Genomic DNA, 17871 nt, shown 5'->3' with positions numbered 1-17871 from the left:
CTGGGGAAAATTCGGCAGATGGAGTGTAATGTGGGAACATGTGGACTTGTCCACTTTGGCAGGAAGGATAGAAAAGCAGAATATTATTTAAATGGAGAGAGAGATTGCAGAATTCAGTGCTGCAGAGGGATCTGGGTGTCCTAGTACATGAATCAGGAAAGGTCAGCATGCAGGTACAGCAAGTGATTAGGAAGACATATGGGATGTTGGTGTTTATTACAAGGGAGATGGAGTATAAAAGTAGGGAAATCGTGCTACAACTATACCGGGCATTGGTGAGACTGCACCTGGAGTACTTAAGGAGGGATATACCTGCACTGGAAACAGTTCGGAGAAGGTTCACTCGGCTGATCCCTGGGGTGAAGGCGTTTGTCTTATGGGTAGCAGGTTGGGCCTCTACCCGTTGAAGTTTAGAAGAATGAGAGGTGATCTTATTGAAACATATGAGATTCTGAGGGGGGGGGACTTGACAGGCTGGATGCTGAGAGGATGTTTCATCTTATGGGGGAATCTAGAACTGTGGGGCACAGTTTCAGAATGAGGGGTCTCCCATTTAAGATGGAGACGAGGAGGAATGTCTTCTCTCAGATGGTCATTAGTCTGTGGAATTCTGTTCCCCAGAAAGCAGTAGAGGGCGGGTCACTTAATAGTTTCAAGGCTAAATTAGACAGATTTTTGATTGACAAAGGAGTCAAAGGTAATGGGGGTGGGGGGAGGGGGTGGATAGGCAGGGAAGTGGACTTGAGACCACAATCAGATCAGCCCGTGATCTTATTGAATGACAGAACAGGCTCAAGGGGCAGAATGGCCTCCTCCTGCTCCTATTTCTTATGATCTTATAGCACTGAAAACCCGCACACACTTTTTAAGAAAGTCATTTACTTGCTATTTACTGTGGCCCCTGCCCCAGTCCACTCCCAATCCCTCTTGAAGACAATACAGAAAGTTGGTACCCGCACAGTCATTGAGAACCCATCATTCTGTCCCCTCTGGGGAGTGTAAAGAATCTGCAAAATAACACTCCAGTTTAACCTCATGTCCCGTATTCCCCCGAATCCATTAATCCAGATAATTGCCCAGAGCCTTCATTATTCTGTGGGTCGCTATCAGGTGACCTCACAGCCTGCTCTGTTCTGAAGAGATTAGATTAGTTGTCAAACTATCAGAGTAACTGCGAGTTGTTAAACTGATGAAGGCCGGCTGTATTAATACACCAGAACCTTCTGCAAGGGGAACCCCAAAAGGAGTTTCATAGAATTACGTAAAAATATACAGAAACAGGCCATTCAGCCCATCTCAATCTGTGCTGGGGCTTACACTTCTCACTCCACCTGCCTCCTCGCAGCATCACTTTCTATCCCTTTAGATCTCATGCACTTGACTAGTTTCCTTTTGAAAGAATCAACGCCATTTCCCTCGTCCACTTCCTCTGATAGTGAGTTCCAAAGCCCCAGCCGCTCTCTGAGAGAAGAAATTCCTCCCTGTTTCACCGGCAACTTGTATTTATGGCCCCTGGTTTTGGATTCTCTCACAAGGGAAGGGAACATTCTCTGCGTATCTATCACAGTCAGCGGGGAAGGTCGATGACGCTTTCAGGCTTGGTTGCAGCTCACTCTGTAATTCCTTCCACCTTCTTACAGAGATTGTCCGAGCCATGACATTCCTCATCAACCAGGGTGAAACAATGTACTGGGGAACATCACGATGGAGCACTGTGGAGATCATGGTGAGTGACTTTCGAAATGAACCCAGTGTTGTTCCTTCCCAAATCCTTAAAGAGTCAAAGAAGGGGATAGAGTGGACGCTAGCTTCTATTAGCTGCTGGATTAGATACACCAACAGCAACTTGCATTTTTATAGCCACCTTTGATGTTGGTTAAACATCCTGAGGGGTTTCTCCGGGGCGGGGGGTGGGGGGATATTGAGACAAAATTTCATTCTGAGCCACTTGAGGAGATATTATTACCAGAGAGAGAGAGAGAGAGAGATATTTGGGGCCCAGGCAGCTGAATGCACGGCCACCAATGGTAGAGTGATGGGAATCAGAGGTGATTGAGGTAAGAAATAACAAGGGGAAGAAGACACTGGTGGGAGTAGTCTATAGGCCCCCTAACAGTGGCTATACTGTCGGCCAGAGAATGAATCAGGAAGTAGTAAAGGCATGTAAAAAAGACAGTACATTAATCATGAGTGACTTTAATCTCCAAGTAGATTGGGAAAATCAAATTGGCAGAGGCAGCCATGAGCAAGAATTTATAGAGCATATTCAGGACAGTTTCCTAGAACATGTGGATGCAACCAGGGATCAGGCTATTTTGGATCTGGTAATGTGTAATGAGGCAGGTTTAATAAATGATCTCAAAGTGAAAGATCCACTAGGAAACAGTGACCATAACATGGTAGAATTTAGTATTCAGTTTGAGAGTGAGAAACTTGGGTCGGATCAACAGTGCTAAACTTAAATAAGGGTAATTACAAAGGAATGAGGGCAGAGTTGGATGGAGAGGACTGGGAAAGGAGTTTAACAGAAAAGACGACTGATGAATCACAAAAAGCTAACATACAAGTTCAGCAGGTAATGGGGGAGGCAAATAGAATGTTGGCCCTTATTTCAAAAGGAATGGAATATAAAAATAAGGAAGCCTTGCTAAAACTACACAAAACCACACCTAGAATGCTGTGAACAATTTTGGTCCCCTTATCTAAGGAAAGATATACTGGCATTGGATACACTCCAGAGAAGGTTCACTAGGTTGATCCTGGGGATGGAAGGGTTTTGTTATAAGGAGAGGTTGAGTAGGTTGGGCCTGTACTCATTGGTGTTTAGAAGAATGAGAGGTGACCTTATTGAGACATATAAGATTCTGAGGGGACTTGACAGGGTAGATGCTGAGAGGTGTTTCCCCTTGTGGGGAAGAGTCTAGAACCAGAGGGCATAATCTCAGAGTAAGGTGTGCCAATTTAAAACAGAGATGAGGAATTTCTTCTCTTAGAGGGTAGCGAATCTGTTGAATTCTTTACTGCAGAGGGCTGTAGAGGCTGGATCGTTAAGTATATTCAAGGCTGAGATAGACAGATTTTTAATCAGTAAGGGAACCGAGGGTTATGGGGAAAAGGCAGGAAAGTGGAGTTGAGAATTATCAGATCAGCCATGATCTCATTGAATGACGGAGCAGACTCAATGGGCTGAATGGCCTATTTCCATTCCTACATCTTATGGTCTTATAATCGGGGATGGGAGAGGGAATCATAATTAGAGGAGTGCAGAGTCTTCGGAAGGTTGTGGGGGGGCTGGAAGAGCTCACAGAGATGGGAGGGGGGGTGGGGGGGGGGGGTGGTGGGAGAGACCATGGAGGGATTTGAAAAGAAGGGGGAAGAATGTTTAAAGGAGGTTATTGCCAGAGCGGGCAGCAATTTGTTGAGTGAGTGATGGCTGAATGAGACTCGGTGTGAGGTTAGTGACCCAAAACGTTAACTTTACAGAGGGTTTGAAGTTGCAGAGGGAGAAGGAGGGGGGGAGGGGATTAGACAGACGATGGCTTGGCTACCAATGAGAACGTGAAGGGAGGGAATAATGGACAAGAGCTAGTACTGGTGTGATGGGCTAAGTGGCCTTCTGTACTGGAGTTACTATTAAATGAGATGTGTCCAGAGCTTCCCTCGCCACCTCAGTCATGCACTCTGCGGACTCTTAGAACCTAGGCAATAGGAACAGAGTAGACCGTTCAGCCCATCGAGACTGTTCCGCCGGTCAACGGCTGATCCTCTGCCTCAACTCCACTTTCCCACCCGGTCACCAGATCCCTTGAGATCGAAAAATCTCCCCACTCTCAATCTTGAACATACTGGGTGGCTGGAGCATCCACGGCCCTCTTGAGGAGGTGGGGTGGGGGGGGGGGGGGGGGGGGGTTTACACGTCTCGGATGGATCCGCCCCCCCCCCCCCCCCCACCCCTCTTCTCTCATTCTTCGATTAACCTCCCGAGGGCACGGACCCCCTTTCCCAGCCGATCTCTCTCTTCGCGGGAGAATCCCGCCCGCTCGCCCCAGGGATCAGCCGAGCGAACCTTCCCTTAGGGCCCCCACCCGCTCGGGTGAAGGGACCAACTTTACAACTCATTTAAATAAAAAACAACTTTTATTTTTTGACCGCCATCTCCCTCGTGGTTTATTAAACGTGCTGACAATCCACATTTCTGGGCCGTCAGTCTCTCGGCTTCTCCAGGAAGGAACAAGGCAGGCAGGCGGGCGGGGGGGTGAGAAACATTGTCAGTGATAGACCGACCCCCCCCCCAGAGAGAGACCAATAACTTTACAAAATAACATGAAATTCCCAGAGACCCGCTCAACCCAACCAGATTTCACGTTTTAAGACTTTGACTGTAACAGACACACTATAATCAATATTGACTAAACATTTCTTGGTAGGCTGCACACAAACTACAGAAAAGATATTAACTTCCCCGACACCCGCCCCCCCCCCCCCCCAAAAAAAAAATACAGCCACATTTATACCTCACACCTCAGCCTCAGCCAGCAATGGAGGGCGGAATATTCCCGTCCCGCCTGCAGCGGGAAGCGAGGTGAGCTGGGAAGGGAAGGGGAGGGGGCGGGGCCTTCATTTGGCGGGAGGTGAAAAACGAGCTTCCTGACGGCATTTAGTAATTCAGTTCTCGGGACGTGGAAGGCGACTTAAATGTGCGTCGGGTTTCGTGACAAAAAAAAAAATGAGGCCCGTTTGCACCGGCCCCTCGAGCATCATCCTCTCGCGCACCGGCCCCTCGAGCATCATCCTCTCGCGCACCGGCCCCTCGAGCACCAGCCCCTCGAGCATCATCCTCTCGCGCACCGGCCCCACGAGCACCAGCCCCTCGAGCATCATCCTCTCGCGCACCGGCCCCTCGAGCACCAGCCCCTCGAGCATCATCCTCTCGAGCATCAGCCCCTCGCGAACCAGCCCCTCGCGCACCAGCCCCTCGAGCACCAGCCCCTCGCGAACCAGCCCCTCGAGCACCAGCCCCTCGAGCATCAGCCCCTCGCGCATCAGCCGTTCGCGAACCAGCCCCTCGAGCATCAGCCCCTCGCGCATCAGCCGTTCGCGAACCAGCCCCTCGAGCACCAGCCCCTCGCGAACCAGCCCCTCGAGCACCAGCCCCTCGCGCACCAGCCCCTCGAGCACCAGCCCCTCGAGCATCATCCTCTCGCGCATCAGCCGTTCGCGAACCAGCCCCTCGAGCACCAGCCCCTCGCGAACCAGCCCCTCGAGCACCAGCCCCTCGCGCACCAGCCCCTCGAGCACCAGCCCCTCGAGCATCATCCTCTCGCGCATCAGCCGTTCGCGAACCAGCCCCTCGAGCATCAGCCCCTCGCGCATCAGCCGTTCGCGAACCAGCCCCTCGAGCACCAGCCCCTCGAGCACCAGCCCCTCGCGCACCAGCCCCTCGAGCATCATCCTCTCGCGCATCAGCCGTTCGCGAACCAGCCCCTCGAGCATCAGCCCCTCGCGCATCAGCCGTTCGCGAACCAGCCCCTCGCGAACCAGCCCCTCGCGCACCAGCCCGTCGCCTATATTAGAAGGGCCTCCTTGCAGGAATTCAGTTCTCCGCCAGCAAGAAACTCGAACATTCACTTTTGCGGCTGTGGCGTGAACCTGCCGAACTTTTCCTCTTCGATGGGCCTCGAGGGGAGTAGGTTCCACTCTGACCCGATTGGGGAGCACTCAGAACCTCACACGTATTGGGTGCCGGGGCAATGCCTGCTCCAGGGCAGGGCCCGGGGTGGGCGGGGGGCTCAGAGAGAGAAGTGGGGGACGGGGGCTCGGGGTGAGGAGGAGGAGGGGGGTGTCTGTGTCAGTCTGAGGGGGGGGGGGAGGAGGGTCTGTGTGAGCCTGAGGTGGGGGGGGGGGAGGAGGGTCTGTGTCAGTCTGGGGGGGGGGGGGAGGGTCTGTGTGAGCCTGAGGTGGGGGGGGGGAGGGTCTGTGTGAGCCTGGTGGGGGGGGGGGGGAGGGTCTGTGTGAGCCTGGGGGGGGGGGGAGGGTCTGTTTGAGCCTGAGGTGGGGGGGAGGAGGGTCTGTGTGAGCCTGGTGGGGGGGGGGGGGAGGGTCTGTGTGAGCCTGAGGTGGGGGGGAGGAGGGTCTGTGTGAGCCTGGGGGGGGGGGAGGGTCTGTTTGAGCCTGAGGTGGGGGGGGGGGGGGGGGGGGAGGGTCTGTGTGAGCCTGAGGGGGGGGGGGGGGGGAGGGTCTGTGTGAGCCTGAGGTGGGGGGGGGGGGGGGAGGGTCTGTTTGAGCCTGAGGTGGGGTGGGGGGGGGGAGGGTCTGTGTGAGCCTGAGGTGGGGGGGGGGAAGGAGGGTCTGTGTCAGTCTGAGGGGGGGGGGGGGGGGAGGGTCTGTGTGAGCCTGAGGTGGGGGGGGGGAAGGAGGGTCTGTGTCAGTCTGAGGGGGGGGGAGGAGGGTCTGTGTGAGCCTGAGGTGGGGGGGGGGAGGGTCTGTGTGAGCCTGGTGGGGGGGGGGGGAGGGTCTGTGTGAGCCTGGTGGGGGGGGGGGGGAGGGTCTGTGTGAGCCTGGGGGGGGGGAGGGTCTGTTTGAGCCTGAGGTGGGGTGGGGGGGGGGGAGGGTCTGTGTGAGCCTGAGGTGGGGGGGGGGAAGGAGGGTCTGTGTCAGTCTGAGGGGGGGGGGGGGAGGGTCTGTGTGAGCCTGAGGTGGGGGGGGGGAGGAGGGTCTGTGTCAGTCTGAGGGGGGGGGGGGGAGGGTCTGTGTGAGCCTGAGGTGGGGGGGGGGAGGGTCTGTGTGAGCCTGGTGGGGGGGGAGGGTCTGTTTGAGCCTGAGGTGGGGGGGGGGAAGGAGGGTCTGTGTCAGTCTGAGGGGGGGGGGGGGAGGGTCTGTGTGAGCCTGAGGTGGGGGGGGGGAGGGTCTGTGTGAGCCTGGGGGGGGGGGAGGGTCTGTTTGAGCCTGAGGTGGGGTGGGGGGGGGGAGGGTCTGTGTGAGCCTGGGGGGGGGGGGAGGGTCTGTTTGAGCCTGAGGTGGGGTGGGGGGGGGGGAGGGTCTGTGTGAGCCTGAGGTGGGGGGGGGGGGCGGGGAAGGGTCTGTGTGAGCCTGAGGTGGGGGGGGGGGAGGGTCTGTGTGAGCCTGAGGCAGGGGGAGGGAGGGTCTGTATGAGCCTGAGGTGGGGGGGGGAGGGTCTGCGTGAGCCTGAGGGGGGGGAGGGTCTGCGTGAGCCTGAGGGGGGGGGGGTGAGGGTCTGCGTGAGCCTGAGGAGGGGGGGTGAGGGTCTGCGTGAGCCTGAGGAGGGGGGGAAGGGTCTGCGTGAGCTTGAGGAGGGGGGGAGGGTCTGCGTGAGCCTGAGGAGGGGGTGGAGGGTCTGCGTGAGCCTGAGGAGGGGGGGGAGGGTCTGCGTGAGTCTGAGGTGGGGGAGGGTCTGCGTGAGCCTGAGGAGGGGGGGGAGGGTCTGCGTGAGCCGAGGGGCGAGGGTCTGCGTGAGCCTGAGGAGGGGGAGGGTCTGCGTGAGCCGAGGGGCGAGGGTCTGCGTGAGCCTGAGGAGGGGGGGGAGGGTCTGCGTGAGTCTGAGGTGGGGGAGGGTCTGCGTGAGCCTGAGGAGGGGGGGGAGGGTCTGCGTGAGCCGAGGGGCGAGGGTCTGCGTGAGCCTGAGGAGGGGGAGGGTCTGCGTGAGCCTGAGGAGGGGGGGGAGGGTCTGCGTGAGCCGAGGGGCGAGGGTCTGCGTGAGCCTGAGGAGGGGGAGGGTCTGCGTGAGCCTGAGGAGGGGGAGGGTCTGCGTGAGCCTGAGGAGGGGGGGGAGGGTCGGTGTGAGCCTGGGGGGCGAGGGGGAGGGTCTGTGTGAGCTTGAGGAGGGGGGGGAGGGTCGGTATGAGCCTGGGGGGGGGAGGGTCTGTGTGAGCCTGAGGAGGGGGGGGGGAGGGTCTGTGTGAACCTGAGGAGGGGGTGGGGGGGGGATCTGTGATGATGTGCACTGAGCGAATGCCAGGGTGCCCGAATGTGGGGTGGAGGGGAGGGTATTTTGTGTTGGGGTCTGGGGGGGCCCTGTGGCTGGGTATCGGTGGGGGTGGGGGAATGGGGTTTACGGAGGATGGGGTTGGTGCCATTGATGGTGGGTCCCAGGGGATTGAGCTGAGGGTACGGGTGCAGCAATGGGAGTCAGAGTGGGGTGGGGGATAGGGTAGGGGGGGCAGGTCCAGTTTGCTAGTGGACTGAGCCCAGAAACTAAGAGGCACCATGTTTTCCAGTAACAGCGATGAAGTGTATGGATGTGAAAAATGCGACCCCCTTGGAGTGGGGGGAGGGTCCTTTCGGGTGGGGGCAGCTCAAACTCAGCGCAAGTGGCTGAATAAAGGGCCTGCATCTTTGCTCCCGCCTCATGGGTCTCACAACACCGAGACCCCAGCACGGTCTGGAGCTGCTGCCCAGTCAGGGCCCCTGCCATCAGCTGCAGTCAGAGGGAGGGAAGAAGATGGGTGTCTCCAAGGGGCACAGCTGGTACAAGGCAGCCAGCCCACAACTCCAAACCTCCATCCTCCCGGATGAGTGTGGTCATGCCTGACAAGGGATCATGTGATTAGTCTCTCTATGCTGCCATGGCAATGGTCTCTCTATAGAGTCTCATGGGGACAAGTGGAGTTATGTGAGAGAGAGAGGCTTCTTGCACATGGCTCTCACCACCCTGGTCACAGAGCAATATCTCCATGCGCAGTCACGTATGAACGGGAGGAACACCCATCTCTGGTCCTGCAGGATGTGCTTCACCTGGAAGGGATGGGGTGGGGATGTCATGTCTAGACAGAGGCCAGGTGAAGGGCTTACTGCTGGCCCGCTGGCTTTAAGATGGAGGGAACCCTGTAAAGAATATGCTGACTAGATTTAACCCTTCAATTTGTTCACAGACCCACTGAGGCCCAGACGATGCAGGCTGAGGCCTTCCTGCTCACTCTCACCCAGATGAGGAGAAGGAGGGCCCACTGCCGGTTGGCAAAGGGCCGGGAGGAGCAAGGGCCTCGGCAGCAAGAGGCAGTGGAGCATCTGGAAGGTGCTGGCGAACAGGGTCTAACTGCAACAGTGAGCAACGGCCCAGCCACGGTTATATCGCAGACGGGGCACCGACCTCAGATGAACGAAAGGCAATGCCGGAGGCTCCTTCCGATGTCCCAGAAAATGGCTGCTCACACCTGCCAGCTTCTCCACGGTGATGTGCAGCCAAAAGGGCTTGGAGGCGATCCCATGCCAGAGGCACTGAGGGTCACCCTTTGCCCCAGTGGCTCTCGGGGGGGGGGGTCCACTGGCATTCAGTGTGGCATCTCCTAGTCAGCACCACACAAGGCCCCCCCACTCTGGGAGGTGACAGTTAATCTGTTTGGGACAGTGCACCATTCACGGTGACTGTTGGTGGAGGGTGCAGTTGACACTGTGACTTCCTACTCAGAGGGGGAGTTAGACGTGGAGCTGTGGCTGGTCTCCCTTGTTGTACCCAAACCCTTTTCTTGCCTGTACCTGGAATAGAGGAAAGACAGATTTAGTGGAAACAGCACCTGCCACCTGTCTTGGAGTCCTGGAGGAGTAGCTCAGCCTGGCTGCACTGAAACAGAGGCCACGTGTCACTTTCCCTCCTGGGGCACCCTGGATTTCGACAGAATCTGGAGCTCCTGCCCTGCGGCGAGTAAATGGGTGTCCAGGGACCCTTTAAATATGGCACCTGGGCCTCCAACTCCACGAGGTGATTGCAGGGACGGTGACTTCCAGTCTGCCCCCACCACGGGGTTCACCTTGCCCTGCCTGGACGGGTGGGTAATGAGCTGAACAGTGAGAGACTGTGCCTGGTCATCCATCCCGCCCCAGAGTGGAAATAACTCTCACTTCCACATCTGCTGCGAAACGTAGACTCCAGAACTGAAGATTCCGCCCATAGTCTTGTTTTTAATGTTCCAGGATCCTCCCTGCCCCACCAATGTCCTTGTAAACAAAGCCCCCTTCACTCAACCCTTTCAACACAATTGAATGGACTTATCATTGCAAGGCATCCTCTGGTGATTCTGTGGTCTCTAACTCTTCACAAGCCTTGTTCCTTTGAACCAGATGTCCACCCCCATCAGCCCACTGCTTGGTGGATGTCGTATTTCTACGTTTGCGGAGTACAAACTTACTAATCTCACACAGGATTGGTAAACTAAAGGTAGGTTCAGTTTACTTGAAGATTAGTACAGGATGGCACAACAGACAGATTCACAATAAAGATTCAACAGCTATTGTTAACTGGAAAATACAGCTGCGTTTCCTTCATACCACATGCTGCTAGCTAAACAGAAAGCTCCTCTGAACAATGTCTGCTGGTCACATGGTTTACATCCTGACTACTTATTCCTTAGCATGTTTCTGTCAAAGAGATATCACAACAGTAGTCAACTCCCAAGACTGCTTGGCATAACAGTACCTGTTGTGGGCCATCTTCCCCCAGGTCTCTTGGTCTTCCTCACTCTGACAGCCCGTAAGCCTGTACAAAGCAAGGCCAGCTGCCTCCTCCTTTCTGCCCAGGTGTTAAAACTTGCACCTAGCTTTCAATACATTTTGGTTTTAAGTTCCTACCTCCATAGCAGACAGATCACATGGGCTTGTCTCCGGGAAGATTAGTAGGAGGTCACACCTTGCCCCTACTGCTCCAAACTATCTTGATTTAAAGGAGATAGTTTTGTTTTAAACTATCTTATAAAGCCAAGCATCACACACTAGGGCTGTATAATTATTTGTTTATTCTTTCATGGGATGCGGACATTTGTTGCCCATCTCTAATTACCTTTGAGTTGAGTGGCTTGCTAAGCCATTTCAGAATCATCCACATGGCTGTGGTCTGGAGTTATATGTAGACCAGGCCAGGTAAGGACAGCAGATTTCCTTCCCTAATGGACTTCATTGAACCCGATGGGATTTTACGACAACTGATAATAATTTCATGGTTACGATTACTGAGACGAGATTTATATTCGAGATTTATTAACTGAATTCAAATTCCACAGTTGCCCTAGTGGGATTTGAACCCATGTCCTCAGAGCACTAGTCTGGGCCTCTGAATTACTAGTCCAGTGACAATACCACTAGACCCCTCACATCGTTGTAGTTAGTTAGGGGTGTACAGGGCCGGAAAGACTGGACCTTCCTCAAAGAAGATGGCATGAAGCGCTACAGACCCCAGGATGGACTTTCCTCCCACTCCCATCTCTGGTGAGATGGATAACGTCACCGGCAGCAGCTGAGAGTCCACGATTGGCCTCAAGACTCCTTCCCTCTGTTTCTGTCCCTCCCTTCCTCTGTCAGTCTGTTCTTGCCTCAAACTGTGAATCTCTAGCTCCCTCTTGGCTGCCCTCTGTTGTTTGCCAGTAGGTGGAGGCCTATGAGGAAAAGCATCAACCTTAGTTCAGTATCTCCAATGTAAACCATATAGACTCCTGTGAGATGAAGGTGGGACATTTGAGACAGTGGAGGATGGGATTGTAAAGGGAGTTTCAGAAATAATTCTGTTGATGCTGTATTGTGACAGTTAGGATTCATGCCTATTTATCAGTGAGTGCCATCCCATCTCCCTCTGTTTTCAGGAGGCTTATTCTGTGGCCCGACAGTTTAACCTGATTCCTCCATCGTGTGAGCAGGCAGAGTACCACCTCTTCCAGCGCGACAAGGTTGAGACTCAACTTCCTGAACTCTACCACAAGATTGGTCAGTGTTCCCCACAGATACCTCACCATAAACACACCGTAAATACACTACAAACACATGGTAACATATGGCAGACACACCATAAACACGGTAAACATACAGTGAATACACCACAAACACACGGTAAACACACACTGTAAACACATGGTAAACACAATGCAAACAACTGCAAACAGACCATAAACATACAGTAAACACACGATAAACACACGGCAAGCACACCGCAAATAGACTGCAAACACATTGTAAACATACTGTAAACACACGGCAAGCACATGGTAAACACACTGAAAACACATCACAAACACGAGATGAACACATTGCGAACACACCGCAGATAGACTGCAAACACACTAAGCATACTGTAAACACACTGCAAACACACTGTAAACATACTGTAAACACTACACACTAAACACACTGTAAACGTACTGCAAACACTAAACACACTGCAAACACACTAAACATACTGTAAACACACTAAACACACTGTAAACACTGCAATAACACTGTAAACATACTGTAAACACACTGTAAACACACTAAACATACTGCAAACACTGTAAACACACTGTAAACATACTGTAAACACACTGCAAACACACTGTAAACATACTGTAAACACATTGCAAACACATTGTAAACATACTGCAAACACTAAACATACTGTAAACATACTGCAAACACTGTAAACATACTGTAAACACACTACACACTAAACACACTAAACATACTGCAAACACTAAACATACTGTAAACACACTGTAAACATACTGTAAACACACTGCAAACACAGTAAAGATACTGCAAACACTGTAAACATACTGTAAACACCGCAAACACACTGTAAACATACTGCAAACACTGTAAACATACTGTAAACATACTGCAAACACTAAACATACTGTAAACACTGTAAACATACTGCAAACACACTGCAAACATACTGCAAACACTAAACATACTGTAAACACACTGTACACACTGCAAACACACTAAACATACTGCAAACACTGTAAATATACTGTAAACATACTGCAAACACTAAACACACTGTAAACACTGCAAATACTGTAAACATACTGCAAACACTAAACATACTGTAAACACACTGCAAACACACTAAACACACTGCAAACATACTGTAAACACACTGCAAACACTGTAAACAACTGTAAACAGACTGTAAACATACTGCAAACACTAAACATACTGTAAACACACTAAACATACTGTAAACACACTGTACACACTGTAAACATACTGCAAACACTAAATATACTGTAAACATACTGTAAACATACTGCAAACACACTGCAAACACACTGTAAACATACTGCAAACACACTGCAAACACACTGCAAACATACTGTAAACATACTGTAAACACTGTAAACACACTACACACACTGTAAACACACTAAACATACTGTAAACACACTGCAAACACACTAAGCATACCGTAAACACTGCAAACACACTAAACACATTGTACACACTGCAAACACACTGTAAACACACTACACACACTGTAAACACACCACACACTGCAAACACACTGTACACATTGCAAACACACTGTAAACACACTGCAAACACACTGCAAATACACTAAGCATACCGTAAACACTGCAAACATACTGTCAACACACTGTACACACTGCAAACACACTGTACACACTGCAAAAACACTGTAAACACACTATAAACATACTGTAAACACACTGCAAACATACCGTAAACACTGCAAACACTGTAAACATACTGTAAACACATTGCAACTGCTCAACCATGCAACAGTTTGTAGCCTTCTCATCTGTGAGATTTAAGCGCTCAAGCTGTCACTCTGTCTCTATCTGTGTGTCTGCCTCTCTGTCCCTCTCTCCCCCTGCCACTCTGCTCTCTATATCTGTGTGTATCTGTCTGCCTATATATTTCTTTATCACTCTGTTATCCTTGCATCACCGCCACACCCCATCCGTTTCTCCATGTGTCCCATTTCCTCATTCCCCCTCTCTCTCTCTCTCAGTCTCTCCCTGCTTTTCACTCTCTCTCTCTCTCTCTCTCTTCTCATTCACTATTTCATCATTTCTGGACTTCTCTCTGTCTCAGTCCCGCTGTCTGTCAGTCTGTCTCTCTCTCTCTCTCCCTCCCTGCCCCTCTCTCTCCTTCTCTCCATCACGCTGCATCACTCTCTCTGTCTCACAGTCTTAACATAGAATTCTGTGTCTCTCCAGGTCTAGGAGTTATGACCTGGTCTCCACTGGCGTGTGGCTTAATCACTGGAAAGTATGAAGACTGCATTCCAGAACATTCCAGGGCTTCCTTACCGGTAAGGATCAGCCACAGGGAAATTTAGCACAAAACCATTTAGGTCTTGAAACTTAGATGAAAAATTCAGGCCCATGTTCAGCATCAGTATCAGAACCAAAAAGGGTTTGGTACAGAGTAAAGCTCCCTCTACACTGTCCCGATCAAACACTCCCAGGACAGGTACAGCACGTGGTTAGATACAGAGTAAATCTCCCTCTGTACTGTCCCCGTCAAACACCCCCAGTTTCAGGGACAGCACGGTGTTAGGTACAGAGTAAAGATCTTTCTATACTGTCCCGCTCAAACACTCCCAGGACAGGTACAGCACGGGGTTATATACAGAGTAAAGCTACCTCTACACTGTCCCCGTCAAATTCTCCCAGGACAGAGGCAGCTCAGGGTTAGATACAGGGTTAACCTCCCTCTACACTGTCCCCATCAATCACTCCCCGGACAGGGGCGGCACCGGGTTAAGAATAGAGTGTAGGTCTCTGTCTGTATGATGGTTCTTGCACCTCTCATATCCACTGATGTCCAGTAACCTGGACAATTCCATTTGCTTATTTCTAAATGTAGACACTGTGACCTTTCTGAACTTTCACACTGGGGCCTGCTGAACATGGGTGAAAGCATCTCAGAATTTCGCTCCCCTCCTGCTTGCCACTTTGACCCCACCCATCTGGACTAGACTTAACCCATGGTTTGGAGGTCAGAGTTCAGGGTGGAATCCAGTCCCCTTGTTGGCCTTTCACCTCCCCCTTTTCACCTGTCCTTCCTGCCCCATTTCAGAGTCTGACCAATCCTGTCTTGGTCTGCAGGGCTACGAGTGGCTGAAGACAAAGATAACCAATGAGGAAGGCCAGCTGCAGCAAGCCAAGATCAAGGCACTGCAGCCGATCGCCAACAAGATGTCCTGCACCCTTGCCCAGCTGGCGATTGGTGAGCCTGCGCACTCTCTTGCGGGGGTTAGTAAACACGGTGTACTGACAGTGGTGTCTTAGGTCAGGGGTTAACATTTTCATCTTGTGGTGCCTTAACAAACTAACAGCCTTGATCAGTCGGCCAGGTACGGCCTCTTGTTACCATGGATGTCAATGAAGCCTGTGCCAGTGCACTTGGCAACATAAGGGCCTCGAGCCTAAACGCTCTGGCTGCGAACGCATTGGGGGCTGTAATTGTCAGGGAGGGGCAGAACTTGGGGAGCACCTTCACCGTATGGCCCTGCAGCTACTCAAGAAGAAGCCCCAACCCCAACGACTTTCCCGATCCTACCCTTGCCAACGTCACCGGAGCGAATTACCAAATCGACCGTTCCTCCCCAGCCTGTGAACCTGGGATTACGCCGGTTATCCTGTCTTCCCCAGGGGCAGGATTTTGAGGTCAGCAGGAAACCCAGCTGCGATTTCCTGCTGCCGGACCAATTTAGGCCCATCGTGAATGGCGGCTCTCCAATGGCGGTCAGTGGCAAGTGGCGGGCGGTGAGCCTGTCAGACCACCGGGTCCAATGGCAACCTGGCATTTAAATCTGGCACAGCCAGGCCCTGGAAGGCTGCCAGCGACGAGGAGAACGCCAGTGTTGTCCCGCAGGTGAGTATAAATTATGTAGAGTAAAGCAGCTGCAAATGCCAAGGGGGAGGGCAGGTCGGGTCGGCACTCAGCCCCCCGCTTTTAGGATGAGTGCCTCATGGTCCTACTGGAGGAGGTGGCTGCCAGGAGGGACACCCTTGTCCCCAGGGATGGGAGGATGAGGCCACCACAGCTCACCAAGAGGGCATGGGAGGAGGTAGCAGCCCAGGTGAGCAGCCATGACGTGGTGGAGGCTGGAAGAGGTTCAGTGATCTGCTGCCCACAGTAAGGGTGAGAACCATGTTGGCATGGGTCAGTGTGGTGAAGTGTTAAGGGCTGCTCCCCCCGGCCTCCCCACGCCCACCCCTGTGGACCTCAGGGGTGCTAGAGTCTGAGTGCCAACTGTCACTGACACCGGAGCTGGCCAAGGTGGTGAGCCCTGGCTGCTTGGGCTGAGCCCCTTGCGGCTCGAGGGCCACGACTCGGATGTGCCCTGCAGGCTGCTCCTCAGCTGGGGTCGGCCAGGCTGCAATGGTGCTGCAGGTAGAGAGTGGACTCATCAATGTTCCTCCGTCTTTTCAGGAGAAGACGAGCCAGAACCAAGCCAAGAGGTGACGTACAGGCAGAGGCCCGCCCAACCTCCTGCTGTTCAGCAGGTTCGAGCAGGACACCCTTGAGCTAGAGAGCTCCCCATGTAACCAGGTGTGGAGATGTTGGGATGCCAGACGAAGGTAAGGGCGCAGTGCTCAGAGGTGAGACTTTCGGATTGTGCAACCATTTTAGTGTAGTCTCTTCATTGATGGGAGCCTCGAACCTGGAGTCCCCATTGATCATTGGAAGATGAGGGCACCATGATTCAGATCTCCATTGTCTCACCAGGGTGCCTGGCATGCACAGTGACTGTGTGAACACTTAAACTAATGACATGTCTTTGTTCTCCCTTTCAGATTCACCACCACACATACAATCACAGGACCCTGAAGACCCACCCCTGACCCCAGAGCACCACGGGCTTCAGCTGCACCTGTGTCACACCCGCTCTCTGAACCAGGCACCAGCGCAGATACCAGCACCTCGGTGGGCTTTAGATCTTTGGCCAGAATGTCAGTGCACAGCGGTGAGGGCACTCCACACTCGCTTGAGGTGCAGGCGGAGGCAGAGAGTGCCCAGGGCGCTGACAGTGGGAGGACTGCTGGAGACCAGGATGATGCTCACTCAAAGGTTGATGATGAGCCTCTGGAATCGTCCATTAGGCAGCAGATGCTGGATGTCCAGCGAGATGTGCGGGAGGATCTGGTGGAGATAGTGAGGGTCTCTGTGCCATGTCTCCGTTATGGAGGAGTCCATGTGGAGAGTGAGCACTGTGTTGACCCTCATGGCCAAGCTCACTGCCTCCTCCATGGAGAGAGTGGTGACTCTCATAGAGAGGCAGCTCCAGGGCCAGTTATTTTAACTGGTCTGGGGTTGAAGATCAGAGAAGATTCTGTTAATTTGTTATGAATGTCAACATGAAATAAATTTTCTTTCTGTCATCATGGCCTGAGTATGATTCACCTTTTTGTTTTATTGATGCAGGGTACACCAGTAGTAAAGCTGGATGTAGGTGGCTGTGAACTTTATTGCACAGGCACTGAGTGTTCTTTGTGTTCAAATGAAAGGGTCATTTCAAACATTGGGATGGAGGAGGCAGCCCTGGTGTGAGGTTGAAGCTGACCTTTGGCAGCCTAGCTGAAAGAGCGCTGGATTAAGGCATCCCTGGTGTCCCTGCCTCCCTGGAGGTTTCCGAGGTCTGCCTCCACACCCTCAGCGTTCTCCTCACTGTCTCCTCTTCTGACTCACTACTGAATTCATCCTCCATGGCCTGTGGAGCTGCACCAAGATCCTCTTCCTCCAGTGGGACCCCCCTTGCCAGTGCCAGATTGTGGAGAGTGCCGCGTGCAACCACTATCAGTGACACCCGCTCTGGGGGGGCATTGTAGTGTTCCCCCTGAATGGTCCAGGCATTGGAAATGCATCTTCAGAAGACCTATTGTTCTCTCTACCTCCGTCCTATGGAACCATGGCTCTTATTGTACCGCTCCTCAGCCTCTGTTCTTGGATGGTGGAGAGGGGTCATGAGCCATCTTCTGAGGGGATAGCCCTTGTCACCCAACAGCCGCCCATCCAGCCGGGCTGGTGCACTGAAGAGCCCCGGCACCTGGGAGTGTCTGAGGGTGTAGGTGTCGTAGGAGCTGCCTGGGTACCTTGCACAGACTTGTAGGATCAGCATCCTGTGATCACACACTA

General features: G+C 53.0%; 1 protein-coding gene across 1 annotated transcript in view; it reads left to right on the top strand.

Moving 5' to 3' along the window:
- The window catches only part of LOC121274152 (voltage-gated potassium channel subunit beta-2-like), a 199173-nt gene that overhangs the window by 35449 nt on the left and 145853 nt on the right, over nt 1-17871 (top strand). The window contains exons 9-12 of the mRNA XM_041181331.1: nt 1641-1726; nt 11586-11706; nt 13944-14038; nt 14838-14958. Coding sequence (XP_041037265.1) covers nt 1641-1726; nt 11586-11706; nt 13944-14038; nt 14838-14958 — 423 coding nt within the window. The remainder of the gene's footprint in view (nt 1-1640; nt 1727-11585; nt 11707-13943; nt 14039-14837; nt 14959-17871) is intronic.

This window comes from Carcharodon carcharias (genome assembly GCF_017639515.1).
Source record: "Carcharodon carcharias isolate sCarCar2 chromosome 33 unlocalized genomic scaffold, sCarCar2.pri SUPER_33_unloc_1, whole genome shotgun sequence".
In the NCBI taxonomy this organism is placed as follows: domain Eukaryota; kingdom Metazoa; phylum Chordata; class Chondrichthyes; order Lamniformes; family Lamnidae; genus Carcharodon; species Carcharodon carcharias.
Note: the sequence above shows the minus strand (reverse complement) of the source record. Positions and strands in the feature narration are given on the sequence as shown.